This window comes from Vigna umbellata, chromosome 5 (assembly GCF_029865625.1).
Source record: "Vigna umbellata cultivar VRB3 chromosome 5, Vumbellata_1.0, whole genome shotgun sequence".
NCBI classification, from domain to species: domain Eukaryota; kingdom Viridiplantae; phylum Streptophyta; class Magnoliopsida; order Fabales; family Fabaceae; genus Vigna; species Vigna umbellata.
Genome location: NC_142169.1, coordinates 11,994,073 through 12,016,334, shown reverse-complemented (window position 1 = coordinate 12,016,334; position 22,262 = coordinate 11,994,073). Strand labels below are relative to the sequence as shown.

Below are 22,262 nucleotides of genomic sequence, written 5' to 3'. Positions count from 1 at the left end.
TAGAAGAAATATGAACAGTCATCACGCCTGTGTTTTTATATATTAGTAATAATAATATTTCATTAAGTAATCTCTACACAGCTTTGATGAACTCATACAAGCATTGGGTTTGGTCTACAACTCGTAAGGAATAAAATGACGAAGTCACATTCACATCTCCCTCGTAAACTATTTATGATCAGGTGTCACCAAACCAAGAAAACCCAACATTTTAGATAAGAAGAATTCCATGCACCTCAATATTTCAGGTAATCGCATGCTCTTTCTTTAGAGTGCACGTATAATTACTGTCCATCAGGAATTTTGCATATTGCATATGCTTTCTTGCCAATCTTACATTCAATACCTTTGAATTTACAGCTAAAAATACTCTTGAAAGATTTTCCCACAGCGCACTTCATTTCCTCGTCGACAACTTTCTTCAGTGAATGGGAAATGTCACCCAGTGCCCATGCTAAGGATATGTGCGGACGAGGATCCTGTAATGAGTAGTTCAAGTTCAAATACTAGAAGAGAAACAGGGATAAGACAGTAGTTATGATGCAGTGGTTGTGGTGGCAGCATTACTCAATAAAACTACTGACCTTGTAAAACTCGGGAAGATTATGAAGTCTGTAAACTGTATTGACTGCTTCGATTTGCTTTGAAATCTGCAATTAATTGGAAGGAAACAGCACATTTCACATTCATTGATAAGCTAGATGGATGGAATGAATTGGCCTAAAGATTAAACAGTGAGAAAATAGTAGTCTTTTCAGATATTAACTCTACTTTCCGGATGTTCTCTCATCAAATCTCTAGTCTTTTTTCCAATTCTGTGTGACTTTCCATGCAAGACCAAAAGAATGTACAAGACTTATGAAAATGTACAATTCACCTTTATTTAATTCCGTTTCACATGTCACTCTAACGGTTTAATTCAGTTTCAAATGCAATTTTCCAAACTTCCCGTAGTTATATTACGAATAACATGATTTCTGTTACCAAGAGAGCATTAATATGTTTTAAATCAGCAGCTTTATAGGCAACCAACCAAGATACAAGTATTAAGCAACTATCAACACACATTTAAGCGACAAATGCAATACATAATCCCAACTTGAATATGATTAAGAGTAACACAAGCAACAGGGGCATGCAAAAAAGAAAAGTAAGGCTGGAAATCATACCTCTATTAACCCTCCTTGAACAACTTCTACTGAGAGAAAGGTGCGAGTGTGATCATCATTAACAAAAACCTCCCACTTGTTAAAGTCTATCCAAAACCTACTTCAAAAGGAAAAAATAAGGAAAACAGGTGGAAACAAAAATAATGTTCCATTTTCATAAGTGAAAAATAGAAGAAATAAAACTAACTGGCGCTGAATTTGAAGCTTCTGTTTCAGCATTGAGATCACTGAGTCAATCTGGTGCACTCGTATTGGAACAGTTCTTCCCAAACTTATATGAAATTCTCTTCCTAAGGCAACTTGTTCGAGCTTCTCGTCATTTTTGCAGAGCACATTTAATGGGACATCAACATCAACAACATAAAGATTTGGTTCCCGGGATGAAACTTTTTTCAAGAAAGCAGATAGTTCTTTCTTCGATGGAGATGAAATGTTAACTGTAAAGAAAAACTGTACCTTTTATTACCATGAAATTTTTTTGAACAAATTTACTGGCATGATGAAGTCTATTAGAGATATGTGAATAAATCATTGACGTACTGGTAAGGGAACAAGAAAATACAAAATATCCTTGCATGTAGTGCTTGAGCACGATCTAAAGATTAGGAAGGAAAAGACCTTTTGAATTCAAATCGTAAGTGAACTTATAATGTCCCATTCAATTTTAAGAATATCACTTTTACAACTAAATCTTGCAGGTGATCTGATTATACACCAGAAACTTCTAGGGTTCAAGAGCAGAAAGTTCAGACATAGACTGTAGTGAAATAGCTCAAACAAATTCATAGCAAATCTTCTACCACACAACGAAGAAAACAATAATAGAGTAACTTGCAAAAGAAACAACTAGAAGGTTAACAAGGAAGGACAAGGAAGAACCACACAAAATTTTTGTTCAAGTGTTAACAAACTTTAGTTTACGTCCACGTTAGAAATTCAGAATGAAAATAGGTATTACAACATGAAGTTTCTGAACCAGAGAACTCTTGTTCAACTAAAAGTTTTCCATCACACAATTGAACTCACAACTCCCAATTAAACAAAACTATTAATACAAGGTCCTATTGTTCAAAATAATTGTCGTAACTAACTTCTGTAAATCATGCCTAAACTAGCGGAGAAAACCTGTGACCAGTGCTCTTCTACTGAGCTTGAAACATGGAGACGAATTTTATAATGATAGATGAAGATAGGAAGTTAAGATCTGATGCAAGGTAGACGGTTTGATACCATCAAAAAGCCCTAAAAACATACGCACTGGTCAAGATAGATGCACTTGGGCCATCTCAGACGATCTCAAGGGTTTGATTCAGAAGGAAGGCAAAGTTAAATTAATGTGTGAAACTGAGAGATGTTGTGAATAACAGATTACTAATATTAAAATATCTTAAGAATTTTCTTATTCATTTCCACATATTTGTATTTCCTTATTTTAATGAATTTGATTATAACAAATAGAGATGATGAGAATGTGTTAGGATATAGGGTATTTGGGATATAAGGCTATAATGGGAAATGGGATTAGGATAGAAGGTAGAAGAATTGTATAAATAGATTGTTTGGATAGTTAGAAGGCAGTTTTTTGAGTACATTGTTTGTTAACAGGCCATTGACCTGTGAAGAGGGTTATGCCTCTGGATCTTGTATACAAACACTATTCTTTCTGTTAATAATACACAATTCACCATATATTTCTCTCTGTTTTCTGGGTGTGAGAGACTGTGAGGGAGTTCTTGATTAGGTTCCCAGATTAGGAACCTATCAATTGGTCCGACCTGCCGGATCCCAATTCGGAGAGGTGAAGTCGCGCTTGATGGACGGAAGAGTGGCGGCAGTAGAAGGGCAGATGGAGGCGGTAGAGATTGCGATAGCCGAGACGAAGGCTGATAAGGTGTTCTTGCAGCATGAAACTGGGGCATTGAGGCAGAATTACGAAGCAATGCGCCAAGATATCCAAGCGATCCTGAAGATGTTAGGGGATCGCAATCGCGACCCACACAGGCCACGCCGAGAGGGAAGTCAATCCTTTGTGAATGAGAACGAGGGCGAACCGGAGGGGGAGAGAGGAAGACGAGGAGAAGGGCGACAGGACGGACAGATTAATTGGAGAAAACGGGTGGAGTTACCCGTGTTCGAAGGTGGCGAACTGTGGAACTGGATCAGTAGGGCGGAAAAGTTCTTTGAGGTGCAGAGAGTGGACAAAGACGAGAAATTACAACTGGGTTTCATTAGTATGGAGGGGTATGCTGGGATTGGAGAGAGAAAACCAAGAACCATTCTTGGGAAGGGTTGAAGAGAGCTTTGGGGATTAGGTTCGGGGGAGGAACGTGGGGAACGGTGTATGAGAGGCTATCGGCCATTAAGGAGGTCGGGAATGTGGAGGAATACGTAAGAGAGTTCGAAGTGTTGGTGGGGCAGACCACCAAAATTCCAGAGGAACAGATTATGGGCTACTTCATGGCGGGACTCCAAGAGGAGGTGGGCGACCATGTCAGGCCGCATGATCCCCAAGACTTGATGACAGCCATGCGAGTCGCACGTGATGTGGAGAAATTAGGTGCGCATACAAAGACGGGAGGGGGATCGGCGCCCAAGAACCAGAGTTCGTGGGGACGAACAGCGGGGGTGGTGGCGCGAGTAGAGTTCCAACACAATACGCAGAGTCAAGGAGGGGCCGCGGAAAGTGTCGGTTCTGTGAAGAAAGAGGCGACGCCGCAAGAACCACTGGCGACTGGAGGGAAAGGAATACCCGCAACCTACCATATTCGGAGTACGTGAAAAGGAGAGAAGAGGGAAGATGCTTCCGGTGTGGAGGGCCTTTCAGCCCAGGTCATCGATGTCCAGAGTGGGGATTGCGAATGCTGATCTTGGCCAAAGAAGAAGAGGAAAATTTGCCACCGCCCAAGCCCCCTGACTTGAATTGAAGGGCACAGCCAGTGGGTTTCCTTCATATGGTAACCCGATGAGGAAGAGGATCCATGAGACCAAGCTTCCCCATTCCAACCTTGAGGACAAGATTGTTCTGCAACGGGGTGTAATGTTAGGATATAGGGTATTTGGGATATAAGGGTATAATGGGAAATGGGATTAGGATAGAAGGTAGAGGAATTGTATAAATAGATTGTCTCGATAGTTAGAAGGCAGTTTTTTGAGTACATTGTTTGTTAACCGACCATTGACCTGTGAAGAGGGTTATGCCTCTGGATCTTGTATACACACACTATTCGTTCTGTTAATAATACACAATTCACCATATATTCTCTCTGTTTTCTGGGTATGAGAGACTGTGAGGGAGTTCTTGATTAGGTTCCCAGATTAGGAACCTATCAGAATGTAACTAGTGTGATTATTGTCAATAAAATCATTCTTTATTTCCTTGCATAGATCAAGTAGTTGCAAAGCTCCTAATCTTGGGAGTCCTACTTTTTGTGCCACGTTAACAACCACCACCACCGTTGTTTGCCATTGTCATCGAGGTTAGAGGTGGGTCATAAAGGTACGTCCCATGCTGGTGATTACAACACTGACGGTTGCATAATTAGCAGAGTTGTCACACTATCATGTGCCACCACCAGCATTGATGTGTGCCCACTTGTTGTCATTGACATAAACATGAGCAAGTTTTACATACGGCTTCATCATAAAAGACTTTGGCATCCCTCATTGAATCTTATAAAATCCTTGTACCCTCGTTTGTTTACAGAAGAGTCCATTGAGTCTTTCAAATGTGATATTTGTTGACTGTCTAAAATTGTCATGTATCTTATTCCATCTGTGGTAAGGAAAATAATTTCTCATTTGACTTAATTAATTTTTTCTATTTAGGGATCTACTTTAGAATCTGTTTTTGGAGCATAGTGGATTGTTACTGATGTCAACCCCTAGCCAGAGATCCAATCACAAGAAGCATGACCAAGCAAATCCAAGAAGAGTCAACCATGGAAGGTGGAGTCAAACTCTTCTTCTCTTGGGCCATCATAGAATAGAATAATTTTGGGTTTTGTATCATGGGTCTAGTAGTGTCGGATTTGTTTTTGGGTCTTGTATTTTGGGCCAAGTAGAATAGGGTTTTTGACACTCAAGTCAACAAAGGGTCAAGGTCCAATATTGACCAAGTGGACGTCCAAAGCTTGTTTGACCAAGGGGTCAACATTTTCAAGCTAGCTTGGTGAGCAAGAGAGTGGGCGTCCCACCTTTTTAGGTTTTGATGCTTCTCATGGCAATGAATACCTAAGCTCTCCATTGTTGGAGTTAGATGTTACTTTTAGAAAGTAAGCAATAGGCCCAAGTGCAATTTAAATCTAAATGTGAGGCATCCTAATGTGCATAGACAAATAAATGAGTAAATTCAATAAAAATCACTCCAATGGCAAAACCATCACATGAAAAACATATAATGGTATGTTGACACAAATAAATTCTTCTAAAGATCATAATTAACTTACTTGGTATGTAAATATGCAAGGCATAGTTACCATCGACATGAGGGAAGCTCCTAACTCTTGTTGTCTGACATGTCTGCAGATCTAAAGGCCATTTACCATAAAAGCCATGAACAGTTGTTAAAAAAATAAACATTGCATACCAGCACATAATAAGAAATGAATTAATGACACTTCCAACATAAGAAATAAGAGTTTATGAATTCAGAAAAAACTTATAAAATCAACTAACATTTTGAGGTTAATAAAATTTGTGATTCTTATTAGTCTCTAATGGATCACCTAAACCTATCCAACAAGATAAAAGCTTCATTTTCTGTTTTCCTTCGATAATAAGTAAATAAAATCATCTTAAAACGTAGAATACCAAGAAATGCCGATGGGTCAAGGAGAGAGATAGGAGGTGGTGGCAGGGGTGTAAATACAGCTGAGGGAGCAGAGGTTGGAGCTGACGGTACAGATTCAGAATCCGAATCAGAAGATCCATCCCCATAACATGATTTCAGTGCCTCCATTTGTCAGTCTACACTTTATAACATACAAGATCTGCACATAAAACTCATAACATTTATGGTACCTCATATAAAACAAATATAATAATTAAAGAATGATCAAAATCTGCAGAAAGTAATCCCTGTGTGTTTATGCAATTATATAGCTCAATTATAAGAAGCAAAAAAATATTTCTCTCCCATTTAATTTGTAACTTCATCCTTTATGTACTTATTAATTTGCACTTATAAATCTAACATAGTTGGATGCTAAATGAGGTTACTTATAAAATAATACTTTTAAAGGACTGCACATTCAGGACTTGGCATGGGATTTCATTACTTTCTACTGGTAAAGCTCGAGCTAAAACCATTAAGCATGGCAAACTGTTTGTAATGGAACAAAACGCTAAGCAAGTTTCACCATAAGCCATTCCCATATGGGCAAAAGGAACACGTATCTCATCAGGTTCTAAAAGCTGTACATACAAAATATACAGGTTACAAGCAATCTTTTGTACAAATGCCACCGCAATCCATAAATCCAACCATTGAGGCATTCTAAACAAAAAATTAAAAATAAAACCATTAGAATAAGATAAATCGAAGTCTGATCAAACACTAAAAGGAGATTACAGAACCATTAGAAGAGTTGAGAATTAGTAACCTATGGCCCCCGAAATGAAAAAAAGGAAAATGATGAAAGGAAGATGGCACCATGTTGCATGCAGAGCATTTATTGCAGCATGCTTGGAGAACGAAAAACCTTCAAGACTATGGAACAGCTAGAAAGTATTTGCAAATGCTATTTTTCGTAAGACCTCTATACATTGAAGACATCTTTAAGAAGAAAGGGGTTGATTCCACATAAGAATACATCTTTCTCATCCTTTAACCTTTTTGAATTGTATATTATAAACCTATTGTTTAACAAGTTAAAAAAGGTGATTTTTTACAAGGTTTGTGAAAATACTTTTGACTGTAACTCTGTCAACAAAAAACTACACCTGATAATTTTCAGTCTTAAAACCTCTTTATCAAATCACACATTCTAGCTAAACATAGAGAAAAATTTTAATACACAATTCAATCCCCCTTTTTGTATATTTCCCTTCTTTTCACATTGTCATTAATAGCAAACCGTGTTTAGGAGCTACAGTACTAAAGTATATTTATCACTAAGAGAGAAAAGGTAACAAGACAATAGATACTCAATAGAACTAGTGTCATTCATGACACAAAGGAGTAACCTGTAAATGAGATATAAGGCAATTAAAACAGCTTCTCGCCAATGCATTTTGGGAACAAAAATCTGGAAAAAAAAGATTTCTAGCTACTTCTAGGAGATGACAATTCTTCATTTTTGCAACCCCATTTTGTTGTGGATGATAACACATTAGTTCATAGACAATACTACTAAGGGACAATAATTTGGAGAATTCATGATTCATATATTCAGTATCATTACTGGACCTAATTTTTTTGATGTGTTTTCCAAGTTGATTTTTGACAAGACAGAAAAAACTAACTAGTACAACACCCACCACATTGAAATAACTCTAATTTACTTTCCATATGAGTATAATCATGAATAAAAGTAACAAACCATTGTGCTCCAAAGATAGATTCTAAAATAAATCCCCAAACATCAAAGTGAATTAAATCAAAAGGGAAGTTACTTTGTTTATTGCTATTTGGATAAGATGCATGTTGGTGTTTTGACAATTGACCAATATCACAATTGAAAGACTCAACAAACATTTTGGTAAACAAATGAGAGAACAATGATTTGATAAGATTGAACAAGGGATGTGCAGGTCTTCTATGATGAATCCATATTTCAGAATTTGCCCATGATTTTGTTGTATCTTGTTGGCTTATAACCTCCTTTATTTTGTTTGGGTACTTGGACTCTAACACATAACTCAATCCGCTCCTTCACAATCAAAATCATTGTGGCAAGGTCCTGAAAGATATAGTAAGAAGAGGAGAACATTACTAAACAACTAAAATCATTCGTAAATTTTTGTATAAAGATATTGGTCATTTGGGGGACATATAAAACACTTTAATTCAATAGATGATTCTAAAATTATATTGCCTGATTCGCATAGAGGTATACTTTCACCATTTGCAATTGTAATGAATTATTCTCTGTTCATTTTAACATACAAATTAAAAATTATGGGAATCAAAATCATGTAATTAATTTTTCCTGAATCAAGAATACAAACACTTGGAGACACATGCCCAATTGAACACATGCGCAATTCTATTGAATGAACTCTTACCTCTAATGGACAAGGTACACAACTCAAATGACTTACTCATTGATTCAATCTTTGTTCTCACATGATCAAGTTTCTCCTTAAATAGGCTTTCATATTAAGATTTAGTTGACAAGGAACACTAGGTTGATCTGTTTCTTCAAGTTCTGAGGTAGTATTGTTTGCCCATTCATGTGAGGTTTCTTTGTTGCCTCCCATTCACTCCAGTACTTTGTTTCCTCGATAGAATTTGAAGCATATTTCCTTAGTTTGCCCATATCTCTCACAATATTACCAATATTCTCTAAGGTTGCCTTTTGTATAGGGTTTTTGGTCGGATACTAAGAGTGTATGAGAGGAGAAGGAAGACAGGGGGAAGGTCAGGCCGAACGGCAGAGGAAGAGAGGCCGAACGGTGGGGAAGAGAGGACGAACGGTAGCTAATCGCAGAGGAGAAGAAAGGCCGAGGAACACTAGACCGAACGGTATCACTAGACCGAATGATATCAGTAAGCCGAACGGTTGTTTCAGTACGAAGGAGCATGGGAGTGAGATATTATAATGTGACACTATAAATAGTCTTCTTTGTTTTCTTTTCGAGGAGATTTCTCCTTTTGGGTATAGACTAGCCATATTTGCCAGTGGAGGAGGTTAGGCTTCTTTGGGGGAGATTATACTTGTAATTTTCTTCACTTTACAGTATCAATAATACATACGTACATACTTTCATTTGTGTTGTTCGAGTATTTGATTGAGAAGAGAGCATAGATTTAGGTTACTCGCATAAAGTAACCTATCAATTGGTCCGACCTGCCGGATCCAAATCGGAGGGAGAGCAAGATGGAAGGGAAGTTACATGCATTGGAGAACCGAATTGAAGGGAGGATGAGCGCATTGGAGATGGCGGGAGAAGAATTGAAGGCGGACAATATGGGCATCGTTGTCCAGAGAGGAGTATGAGGGTGACCATTCTGGCGGAAGACGAGGAGGAAGAAGAAGGGGAGAACGAGGAAGAGAAGGAACCGAAGCCCATGGAGCTATCCTATTTTTCAGCAAGGGGCCTCACCCAACCGAAAACTATGAAGCTTCAAGGATGGGTGAATGGGAGAAGTATACTGGTACTGATTGACAGCAGTGTCAGTCACAATTTCATAGCCAAAAGAACAGTGGAAGAATTACAACTGCCTGTGGGAGAAACACCAACCTATAGGGTATGTTTAGGAGATGGCCAAAGAAAGGAAGCACAAGGTTGCTGTGAGGGGGTGACTGTGAAGTTGGGTGATGTGGAAGTGACGCAAAAATTTTATTTGTTCGAGTTGGGAGGAGTGGATCTTATCTTGGGAATGGCATGGCTGGCAACTCTGGGTGAAGTAACCATCAACTGGGGTACTTTAACAATGGGGTTTAAAAGCAAAGAGAAGATGGTTTCGATCAAGGGCAACCCTACTCTGGCCCGAGAGGTAGTATCACCTGCGGCTTTGTTAAAAGTCAATGAAATAGAAGCTATAACACTGGTCTGGGATCTGGGGCAGACAGAATGGGAAGGAAAACAAGCAGAGGAGAGGCAATTGACGTCAACACAGAGGAGAGAACTGGAAGTGGTGCTGGAAGAGTATGAGCAGGTCTTCAGGGAACCCCAGGAATTACCTCCTGTTAGACAGTGGGATCATAAGATACCCATTAAGGAGGGAGTAGACCCAGTGAATGTAAGGCCATACAAGTACCCTTATTCAATGAAGGCCGAGATTGAAAGACAAGTTGTAGAAATGTTGGAATCAGGGATTATAAGGCCTAGCAACAGTCCCTATTCTAGCCCAGTAATTTTAGTTAAAAAAAAGATGGAAGCTGGAGATTCTGTATAGATTACAGGGCTTTGAACAGGGCAACAATACCTGACAAGTTCCCTATTCCAGTGATAGAAGAGCTTTTGGATGAACTTAAGGGAGCCAAATTCTTTTCTAAGGTGGGTCTGAAAGCAGGGTACCACCAAATTCGGATGGGGAAAAAGATATTCCAAAAACGGATTTTAGAACACATCAAGGCCACTACGAATTTTTGGTCATGCCGTTTGGGCTTACAAATGCACTAGCAACGTTCCAGTGTGTGATGAACAATTTACTGCAGGCCTATTTGAGGAAAAGTATACTGGTGTTTTTAGATGACATCCTGATATATAGCAGCAATTGAGCAGAACACAAAAAGCATGTCAGGGAGGTATTGGGCACTTTATGAGAACAAAAGTGGTATGCCAATAAGAAGAAGTGTGCTTTTGGCAGAAAACAGATTAGTTACTTGGGGCATGTGATATCTGAGGAGGGAGTTGAAATGGATAGGAAGAAGGTGGCAGCTGTGATCGAATGGCCAGAGCCTAAAAACATCAAAGCTTTGAGAGGATTCCGGGGCCTCACAGGATATTACAGGAGATTTGTGCAGGGGTATGGTAAGATTGCTCGACCTCTAACTGATTTATTGAAGAAAGGACAGTTTTGTTGGACTTCTCAAGGGAGTGAGGCTATGAAGAAATTGAAGGAAGCTATCACATCAGCCCTCGTTCTGTCCTTACCTGATTTTTCTCAACCCTTTCACATTGAATGTGATGCATCAGGTAAGGGAGTAGGAGCGGTGCTATCACAGAACAAGAAACCAGTGGCTTACTTTAGTAAAGCAATTTCAGCGGCTTCATTGAACAAGTCCATATACGAGAAAGAGTTTATGGCCCTAGTCCTCGCAATACAACACTGGAGACCATACCTTCTGGGCCAACAGTTTCTAGTCCATACAGATCAGAGGAGCTTAAAGTACTTGCTAGAACAGAGAATTACCACACAAAACCAACAGAATTGGCTGGCGAAGCTGCTGGGATACAATTTTGTGATCAAATATCGCACTGGAGTGTCTAACGGAGGGGCAGATGCGTTGTCACGTAGGGGAGAATATGAGGAAGAGGAGGACAAGGAGGTGAACTGGATTGCCAGACCCTACTGGCAATATTTTCAAGAAGTCTTGAAGGAGGTGGAGGGGGACCCAGTTCTACAGAAAATCACTGAGGAGTTGAAGGCTGATGCAAACTCACATCCATGTTATACATTGGAGAATGACAGATTGCATTACAAGGGGCGGTTAGTTCTCTCAACTACATCACAGTGGATTCCTAAATTGCTGAATGAGTTCCACGCAACCCCAACAGGAGGCCATTCAGGTATCTATGGAACTTATCGCAAAATTGCACAATCCTTGTACTGGATCGGGATGAAGAAAACTGTGACAGATTTTGTAGCTAGATGCTTAGTCTGTCAACAGCATAAGTACCTAGTAGCATCTCCCCAGAGACTAATACAACCCCTACCCATACCGCAGGCAGTCTGGGAGGAAATTAGTATGGACTTCATAGTCAGGCTACCGAAATCACAAGGGTTTGATGCAGTACTGGTGGTCGTGGACAGACTAAGTAAATATGCTCATTTTATAGCACTGAAGCATCCCTATACAGCTAAAACAGTGGCAGAAATATTTGTTAAGGAGATAGTTAGGCTGCATGGGATGCCTCTGTCCATTGTCAGTGACAGAGACCCACTATTCTTGAGTATGTTTTGGAAGGAGATGTTTAGGCTTCAGAACACACAGCTACAAATGAGCACAGCTTACCATCCGGAAAAAGACAGACAGACTGAAGTGCTGAATAGGGTGCTGGAATCCTACTTGAGGTGTTTCTGCTCAGAGCAACCTAAAAAATGGTGTGTTGTTTTACCTTGGGCTGAGTATTGGTACAATACTAGTTATCAAGGGTCGGCCAAATGCACTCCATTTGAAACAGTATATGGTAGGCCTCCACCAACCTTAACCAGATACATACCCAGGGAGACTGCAGTGGAAGTAGTAGCTCAGGAGCTACAGACCAGAGATGAAGCTTTAATACCGCTAAAATTTCACTTACAAAAGGCTCAAGATCAAATGGCCAAATATGCCAACAAAAAAAGGAAACCATATGAAATAAAGGTGGGAGACTGGGTCTATTTAAAGATTAGACCGCACAGGCAATCGTCCATGCCAGCAAGAATACATTCGAAGTTGTCTGCTCGTTATTACGGGTCGTTCGAAGTACTGAAACAGGTGGGTCTGGTGGCATTTAGACTGAAACTACCCGAGACAGCAAAGATACACCCGGTTTTCCATGTGTCACAACTAAAACTGGTCGTGAGCACCCAGCAAGTGGAGAAAGAATTACCCTCGGAGTTGCAAGGAGAGGGGCCTAGTTTCTGGTCGGTAAAGGTCTTGGACAAGAGACATCAACAGAGCGATGAAGGCAGAGTAACTCAGGTATTGATAGAGTGGCAGGAAGGAGGGAGAGAAGGGGCGACCTGGGAAAATATTCTGACCATACAAGAGAAGTTTCCAGATTTCAACCTTGAGGACAAGGTTGAGGTTGAAGGGGCGGGTAATGGTAGGATACTAAGAGTGTATGAGAGGAGAAGGAAGACAGAGGGAAGGTCAAGCCGAACAGTGGAGGAAGAGAGGCCGAACAGAGGACGAACGGTAGCTAATCGGAGAGGAGAAGAAAGGTCGAGGAACACTAGACCGAACGGTATCACTAGACCAAACGGTATCACTAAGCCGAACGGTTCTTTCAGTAGGAAGGAGCGCGGGAGTGAGATATTATAATGTGACACTATAAAGTCTTCTTTGTTTTCTTTTCAGGGGGATTTCTCATTTTGGGTATAGACTAGCCATATTTGCCAGTGGAGGAGGTTAGGCTTCTTTGGGGGAGATTATACTTGTAATTTTCTTCACTTTACAGTATCAATAATACATACATACATACTTTCATTTGTGTTGTTCGAGTATTTGATTGAGAAGATAGCATAGATTTAGGTTACTCGCATAAAGTAACCTATCAGTTTTTGTCCATTGTTTGATCCCTTAACAACTTCTTTTCCTATTGTCATGGTATAGCTTATGTTGGAGGTTCTTGCATTAAGCATAATAGCTGTCCAAGTTTCTACTCCCTAAAAATAAAGTATACTTTTGACAGAGGAGGCAATATTTCTATCCCTAAGATTTGTACTTTGATTGGATCACATTCATTGTCCAGACCATATAGGAATTTATGTATTATTCCTCTTTCAACAGCTTCTTCATGTGCAACAAAATCTATTTTACACATCTTCAAATTTTGGTACTTATCTAGTTTATCCACAACACATTCAAAAATTTTGTTATATAGATGTACAAAGATAACTATAGTTTGGTATTAAACACCCTGCTTTCAATGTTATAAGAAGCAGCAAAATTGCGCTTCCAAGAAAGTGTTATTTTGGTCATCCCAAATTTCTTTAGCAAAGGATAAACCATAAATTTGACTTATCTCAGGAATCATGGAATGACATATTCCGGTCATGATTAGTGAAATCTTCACTATCCCAAATCTCAAAAATAGGGTCATTTGGCCCTAATCCTCCTCCATTGATGTGGTTTGACTTTAACTGTCCTTTTTAGAATCCTCCAAATATACTAGTTCCACTACAAATATCTTTGACCATCTGACCTGACCAGTACGGACACTCACCACTTTGGGAGATAATTAGGTCCCATAGGGGAAATTTTCACCTTAGCCATTGAAGAAAAAAGTGCAAAATGTAAACATAAAAAAGGGAATTGTTTGTTAAGAGAGCAAAAAACTTAGATCTACTCAATTCGGAGACAAATACAATGTTACCACCCTTGGGATGGACTCAGGGATATTTGCGGTCCTGTCTGTGGTGGCAGCGGTGGGAGGGTTTCACCAGAACAAAGTGCATGGGCTACACACACTGACTCTAGTAGTGGGGCATGACAGCACATGGTGTTTCTGTAGGTGATGCAACTGTCAGTGTTGTCATCTCCTGTGTGGGACACACACGGCAGCAGAGGAGGCAGACGGTGGATGATGGCAACAGCAACAGTAGCAGTAGCAGAAACAAAGCCCCAAAATTGAGAGCTCTGGTGCCAACTAAATAATGATGGAATAAAAAAATCTATTATGAATTTTAATCATGCTAATTGCATTCTCAACTCCTATATATGTAACCATCACGTTTTATTAATAAAATAAATTCTATTGGAATGAATGTGAAGATTATAAGGATATTTTATTCTAATTACCATGGAGATATTAAGATATTTTTATCCCAACATTCCCCTATCAACAAAATCAAATACATCAATTCATAATTTTACATTGTCACAAGTGACTGGAATCAACTACCTCTCAAGAACCAAACATTAGTATCCTCAACAAACTTTTACATATTAGAAAAAAGTGGACAGAGTAGCTAAAGCCCGTCTAAGCTCACAAGTGATTGCAGATACCGAAGGGAAAAAAAACTGTTAGATTTAAAAAATATTTCCTTCACAGATTTGTCACATTTTCTTGACAAACAAAATACAAAAGTTGAAAATCAGATGAGGAAAACATATTAGTGTTCTGATGCAAAAGATTAGCAAGCATCACAACATCAGAAGACAAAGAAAGAAAACGCATGGAATATAGTTTAAAATATTAGATGGAAAGATCCTCTATGATCGTCCCGTATTCATGATCCAGTTTCAAAATATGTCAATAATTAAAATTGTTTTATATCACCTCATATTGAGAGAAATTAGATACCCTAAAATTAGTTTCAAGAAATCACAGGATTAACCAAAATAAAAACGAATTTCATCATCAAAAAAAGAAAAATCATGCTAGATATTTTATCAAACACGTGACTTACAAGCTCAAACTACCAAGAAATCAAACAAAAGAAAAATCTCAATCTAAAACGAAACCAAAAGGACACCTAAAATATTCAATGCATTGAAAAAGAAAACTGAAGCAAATGTTTGTCATCTTATTTCAGAATTCACCAAGAATAATACATATACATGTGTGCGGTCATCTATAAATATACAAGAACGAAAGAAAATAATTTTCCAGACACAAGAAAAAGCAAAATTGAAGAGAGCTATCATTACAAAAATCAAGTTTTAACTGATGTCACTATGGAGCACTGTTAAAAAAAAGCTACCAAGGTCACTGACTAGGTCGAGGAACTGTCCGGTGCTTTAAATATATTGGAGCTTGCAGCTCATAAAACTTTTGGCTATAGGGAAGGAAAATTAAAGTAGAAACAAGAATAACATTGGAGTAGCAAATTTTAGTCAAAAGTAAGCATAACAATGCTAATTTGGACTATAAAAAGGGAAATACGAGATATTGAACAAATGACAATAACAAATGGGAAATTGATTCCTAATAATTGTTTAATCTAAAGCAAAAACGGTGAACGAAAACAACAGTTGCATTATTGTGAACATTGCTTTTCATTTTCTGTATGAATTTTCAGCTACAAAGAATCAGTTAGATTAATTGTTCATTAAAAAGGTTATCTATCAGTTACGAAGAATATGCCTAAGGTTTTTCTGCAGTTTGGAGCACGGCTATGTTATGTGCATTTAATTTATATCCAACCAAATTTAAAACATGAACAAGTATGTGAAGGGAGAAAAAGGTTACCTCAAAGTTTTGCGTTATGGTGAACCGGCCACGTCCGCCACTGTCATCAGGTTCGCGATGGAGAAGAAAGGGGAGAAAGGCTAAAAACCGAGAAGGGTTGCAATGTTGTTCTCTTTCTCAACGTCTCTGTGAGCTTGCGACTATGTCATGGTTTTAGGAAATATTAAAATGTAACATATTACTTAGGTTAATTTAATAAATCTAATAAAAAAATAATTATGTCTAAGATAAGAACGAAATTACGAAATTTAATTAAAAATGTTCTTATTAATAATCATCTAAAATTCATTTTCAAAATAAAATAGTAAATATTTTCAAAATATATATAATAGTAAACAAAAAATATTTTTATTTAAAAAACCCCTTATCTTGTTCGCAAATTTAAAAAATAAATTAATTTCGTACCATAGGAATAATAAGGGAAACATTCGAATTAAGTTCATGATAAATATAGTTGTTATTACATAAAAATTTATTAAAAAATAAAAAATAGAAGTATGAGAATCATACCAAACTTCATGATAAAAAGACAAATTCTTCAACACATTAAAAAATTTATCATTAATCAACTCTCTTACATTTTCAAAACGACATTTATTTTTAAGAAGATTTTGCTTGGAAGGATTTAGTATTAACTTTAAAACTAAGAATATTCACTTTGTTAAGTTCCATATTATTGCATCAACCTTTAGGAAGAAAAAGATGTTTGTTAGTCTTGGCAATAAGAATCTTGTCCTCAGCATCTCTCATGTTCTTTTGAGCATTGATCTTAATTTTTAACTTTGAGACAGTAGAAATGAAGCTCTTCAAGCTTCAAGTCTCCTTGAGATCAATCTCCATATGAAGAGGAGAGAGTTGTGTCCTCCTAACCTTTGCTAGTCGCTTAACATCAAATAGTTCAAGTTTATCAATGAGCTTCACATCAATGCCCAATTGCATTTGCTCTGATGTTGGCGACACTAAACCTTTGGCCTCTAAAGGCCCCAATCAATAATATCTTGTTCCTTCCTAGAAGAGGAACTTTAGGAGAGGCTAGAAAAATCCATCACTCCTTGGTGTTGAATTACTTGGTATATTAGATAGTCATAGCAACTCCAATATATGTCAAGGTTAAGATTATTCATACTAGGGACTAGGTTGATGAACAAGTGAGGGAGGTTGAAGGGAATGCCCGTCAAGAGATGATAGAGCACAGACCTTCCTAGCTCCATCTTATGGTCCCTTGCATTGCTCTTGTGAAGAATGGTCTTGGAGATGACATGTTGTAAAATCTTTGTGTATGGGGTGAGCAGCCGGTAGGTGATCTCAATTTTTACATAGGCTTGAAGTTGATCCCGTATAGCCTTCCTTCAACAATACAATCAAACTCATACATGCGGTCCCAACCCTCATAATAGTATTTGTCGAATTATTCATAGTTTACACCAGCGACAATGGAGGCAATATCTACTCGGACCTCCTTTCTGATGACCTTGGAGACAATGCCATTTATGCTGACGTCTACATTTGTCTAGAATTGCCTTATCAGCTCTAGCAAAATTGGGGTATCCCAGTCGAATTATTTGTGAATGTCACATAGATGAACATTGGTGAGAACACAACCCTGTAAGCATGGAGTTCTTCAAGGTCAATCCAGTGTTCTGTTGGGTCTATCGAGGAGGAGGTTCCTTATGGGTTACACAAACACCAATAAAATATGAGCCAACTATATAAGGGATCGACACCACTCTTTACCCAAAACCTTAAGGCAATAGGTTAATGGGTCTTTCACCTTTATATACTGCTCTACTTTCTCATTTCTATACAGTGTGGGACTTAGACTCACACTTGGATTCCCAACAATCTCCTCCTCAAGGGTGAGTCCCTTCCACATAGGTACACTCTCCCTCCAGCGGAAGCATTCCCAACCAACAACAACCACAAGTAATCCTTTCCAACTGTCGTTCATCTTAATGGAACTCGCTTATCTGAATACCCTTTGCCAGAAAGACTTTCGGTATAGGGATCATTATACTCATCTGAGCCGGTCACTAAGACAAACCATTGTCTTTGATACCACTGTTGGGTCTATCGAGGAGGAGGTTCCCTGTGGGTTACACAAACACCAATAACATTTGAGCCAACTATATAAGGGATCGATGCCACTCTTTACCCAAAACCTTAAGGCAATGGGTTAATGGGTCTTTCACCTTTATATATTGCTCTACTTTCTCATTTCTATCCAATGTGGGATTTAGACTCACACTTGGATTCCCAACATGTTCCACATATAGTTGGATGGGTTTGTCGAGGATCAAGTTACTCATGCTAACTAGCCTTGAGGCATTACATATCTCATCCAGAGAAACTTCAACAATCTCTTGGTTCCCGATGTGATCATAGATGGGAAAAACATGAAGAAAACAAAAGAGTAAAGAGTGTAGAATAAGTTTCATTGAGGCTTGTATTTCTACCTTAGTAGTGTAAGTTGTTGATTTCCTTGTTGTACCTTTTGATCTAGTTTGAGTTGTAAGAAGCTTATATATTCTTCTCCTCTTGAAAATGCAAGCAATGTGGGACATAACATAGCTTGAACTTAAAAGAAAGAATAATAAATAAGTCTTCTTCCTTTAGATAGCTTGTAGCACAAGGCAACTCTTTCTTAGCATTAATTTTGCTCTTTTAACAAGTTAGGTAGGTTATATACCTTTAGGATGATGAAGAATTGGGTGATGTGGGACTTAAGCTACCTTGCATGTGTGCTTATGTAGTCCCTTGCATCTAAGTCCCACATTCCTTAGCCCAATCACCAATGATTTTGTCTGTTGGGTGATTCTTTGTCATTAGACGACATGATCCGTTAGCTTCTCTTAACTCTTCAGGAGACTTGTCTACTTGTTTTGACAATCTAGGAGCAGACGATTCGTTGGAGGGCCTAGACGCTTTAGGATCAGAGGATGTTTCTCTATCGCTTCTTTTGTTTTTCGTTTGTTTATCTACATATATGCAAATGCTTCATCTAGCTCTGACATTTTATTGTCAGGCTCATTTTCGTTAAATTTAACATGAATGCCTTCTTCTACCTTATATGTTTTAGAGTTATACACTTTATATGCTTTTGAGATTTCTAAGTAGCCAAGTATGATACCCTCATCACTTTTTGAGTCAAATTTACCTAAATTCTCTTTAGTATTTAGGATGAAACATTGACATCCAAAAGGATGGAAGTAAGAGGTGTTGGGTTTTTTGTTCTTCCATAATTCATATGGAGTCTTGCTAATGATAAACCTTAAATAAACTTTATTTTAAAGATAACAAGTTGTATTGACTGCTTCAACTTATAAGTGTTTTGGAGTGTTAAAATCGTTTAACATTGTTCTGGTCATTTCTTGCAAAGATCTATTCTTTCTCTGAATGACTCCATTTTTTTGGTGTCCTTAGAGTTGAAAAAATGGGATTTATGCCAGAGTTTTCACATAAATTTCAAAATTGTTTAATTTCAAATTCTCCTCCATGATTACTTCTGATTGATACAATCTTACAAACCTAAATTTTCTATCTTGTTACAAAGTTTAAAAAATTCTTCAAAAGCATCATCCTTATGGGTCAAGAACTTTACCCAAGTCCATATAGTAAAGTCATCGACGATTATTAATCCGTAGTATTTACCATTGACAAACGCAGTTCTTATAGGACCAAACAAATCAATATCCAGTAGTTCAAGAAGTCTTTCAGTTGAAATATTATTTTTACTTTTAAAATACTCTTTGACCTGTTTACCTTTCACACAAGTATTACAAAAGATCGTGTCCTTGAATGACACTTTAGACAACCCTCTCATGAGGTCATGGCATTACAACTTTGAGATTAATCTCATATTTGTATGTCCACATTTATTGTACTATGATATTGCTTCATCTTTTATAGATATTAGGCATGAAACACTTTGATTCTACAGTTCGTTTAGATTTATTTTATACAAGTTGCCTTGTATATTAATAGTAAATACTGTTAGACCTTCATCGTCTAATAATTTACATTGGCCTTTTTAAAAAATAACATTATATTTGTTATCACACAATTGACTTGTGCTAAGCAGATTATGTTGGAGGCCATCAACTAATAAAACATTTTCAATAGATAGGAAACAGTTTATACCTATCTTTCCAATGCCTATTATTTGGTCTTTTTGGTTTCCACCGAATATGACTATTCCTCCCTTCTTGTTCCTTAGGCTTTGGAACATAGATCTTTCTCCCTTCATGTGACGTGAGCACCCATCGTTCAAGTACCATGATAGGGATTTTTTTTCTACTGTCAACCAAAAAACTCATCACAACACATTTGAAAATGATATATGCAAACACACGAGTTTTAATTGGTTTAACAACTAACGTAATCGATTCAAACTAGTTGTTTTGCCACAGTTCCAAAACCAAGTTGTCTGATGACCTTAATTGATTACTACAACACTGTAATCGATTATGTCATGCATATATGCTTTTGTGCTTGTGATTTTCAATACACATAAACATATAGTGTGCATACATAGATATAATCACATCATAATCACAATAGTATGCATAAATCACACAGTATGTCCAATATATGCACTTGTCACAGTATATGTATTTATCATAGTAAGCATGTACAAATTCACATATGTATAACGCAACACAGAAACATTTTTCTGTTGTGACATTACAACATTCATGTGTTGTTGCTATTAATGTGTTGTCATCATCAAAAACATTATAAGAGAGATTTGGTTCAGCTATCACTTTGCTCCCCCTATCAACAACTTGTCAGAGCAGAAGTCTTCAATAGAAACATTCCCAGAATGTTCTTCACTTCTTCTCAACGTATTTATCTAACGTGTGAAAATATTCTGACTAATCCTTTGTGTATTCTTGTTCTGCACATATAACAAGGACAAAGTATACAAGAAAAATAACACTTTACAGTACATGCCTTAAACGATATTAAAAGTTTTGAACATATATAGACATTAATTTATATTGCTTTTCCAAAACATCTTATCACACGTCTTGTCAGTAACCAATGCATCGTTCAAGTATAACGTTCAAGAAATGTTAAATTATGTATAACACATTGACAGTAGACGATGTTAAGACTTAGATTCTTATGAGAATTTGTTTTAGATGTGGATTTTAACGTGCTTTTCATTAGAGGATATTCATAAGACACTTTAGCTTATAACACTATTTTTAGATGTAAGACATTAAGCTTCAATGTTTTTATGATTCTCGAGGAAAGATGTTTCAATTAAAAAGCTTTAGAAAACATCTTATTGTTTTGCACATATCCTTGGATGATACCTTTGTAAATTGTTTTTTTTTAACACTTCATGAATAAAAATCCTTAGACTTATTAACACAAAAGGTTCATGTAGGTTTTGCTTATTGATTAGACGCTTCTTGTAAACAACATGTTAGACGATATATAATTCAGGAAAATATTGTTTTGTGTGTTCTTATTTTGAAAAAACTTTGTATTAGCATTTGGACGATTTTCGTAACTTCTTGTATAAAACCTTAGGTTTTTCATTGGAAATGTTTAAACGCTTCAGGTTAGGTATGTGCTTGACTTTCTAAAGAGATACTGTACTTACTTATTGTTAAACTTCAAAATTTGGATTACTAAACCGCCTAATCTTTCTAAAATACAAAATAAATATAAATGAAATTATAAATGAATATTACTAAAATTGTCTAAACATAAACACACAAGAAAACACAAATCATAAAAAAATAAATATATATGAAATTACTAAAATATCATAAAATAATAACAATTATATCTAAATACAAATAAAAATAGATTCAAAATGTTTTCGCAAATTTGTCTCAAGGCGTGATATTTCTAGGTCGTGACGTAAAATTAAGAGTATATCAAGTGACAACATTAATTTATTTTGACATTTAATTATTTCTGTTACTGTTGTTGAATTAAAAAGTTGTGTCCCACTCTATTTTTTATAATTTAATTTCTTCAATTTAAAATTTTCACTTTAATCACTTAAATGGACATATCGAATTAAATTAGTCATGCATTTATCATACTCATTTTTTTCAACTTGATGATATGTCGTAAGAAACTACCAAAAAATGTGACGTAGTCAACGTTGACACCACAACGCAAAACCAAATTTTTAACAAACTAAATAGAACCTTTAAAATTCAAGATATCATAAGCCAACTTCTGTTTTCTTTAACGCCAGACCGTAAGCAAATTTAAAATTAAAATAAAAGATTAACCTTTTTTAATTGAATCTACTTTAATAATATCTGTTATGAAGAAAAAAAATAAAAAAAATCTGCATAATATTTATTTTATTCCCCTTTCATGTCATTATCCATATTT

The 22,262-nt window shown here is 37.0% G+C and overlaps 2 protein-coding genes across 8 annotated transcripts; one reads left to right on the top strand and one right to left on the bottom strand.

Annotated features, from left to right (window-relative positions):
• LOC124846645 (uncharacterized) lies at nucleotides 1–16,047 on the bottom strand. 7 transcript variants are annotated; one of them, XM_088116064.1, is made up of 9 exons: nucleotides 15,900–16,042; nucleotides 14,085–14,354; nucleotides 7,987–8,068; nucleotides 5,979–6,157; nucleotides 5,615–5,695; nucleotides 1,357–1,606; nucleotides 1,170–1,266; nucleotides 585–650; nucleotides 1–479 (listed from the first exon to the last, which is right to left on the bottom strand). In XM_088116064.1, the coding sequence occupies exons 4-9, from the start codon at nucleotides 6,124–6,126 to the stop codon at nucleotides 285–287; spliced, it is 837 nt and encodes a 278-aa protein (XP_087972190.1). In that variant the 5' UTR covers nucleotides 6,127–6,157; nucleotides 7,987–8,068; nucleotides 14,085–14,354; nucleotides 15,900–16,042; the 3' UTR covers nucleotides 1–284. The 7 variants fall into 7 exon arrangements, with proteins under 7 accessions (XP_087972190.1, XP_087972187.1, XP_087972188.1 ...); XM_088116061.1 differs by lacking the exon at nucleotides 14,085–14,354 and having other exon boundaries at nucleotides 6,592–8,068; nucleotides 15,900–16,047; XM_088116062.1 differs by lacking the exon at nucleotides 14,085–14,354 and having other exon boundaries at nucleotides 7,782–8,068; nucleotides 15,900–16,047.
• Nucleotides 8,075–10,244, top strand: LOC148197692 (uncharacterized). The gene has a single exon (XM_088116060.1). It carries the CDS (start codon nucleotides 9,325–9,327, stop codon nucleotides 10,228–10,230), a length of 906 nt encoding a protein of 301 aa, XP_087972186.1. The 5' UTR covers nucleotides 8,075–9,324; the 3' UTR covers nucleotides 10,231–10,244.
• Nucleotides 16,048–22,262: the final 6,215 nt, after the last annotated feature.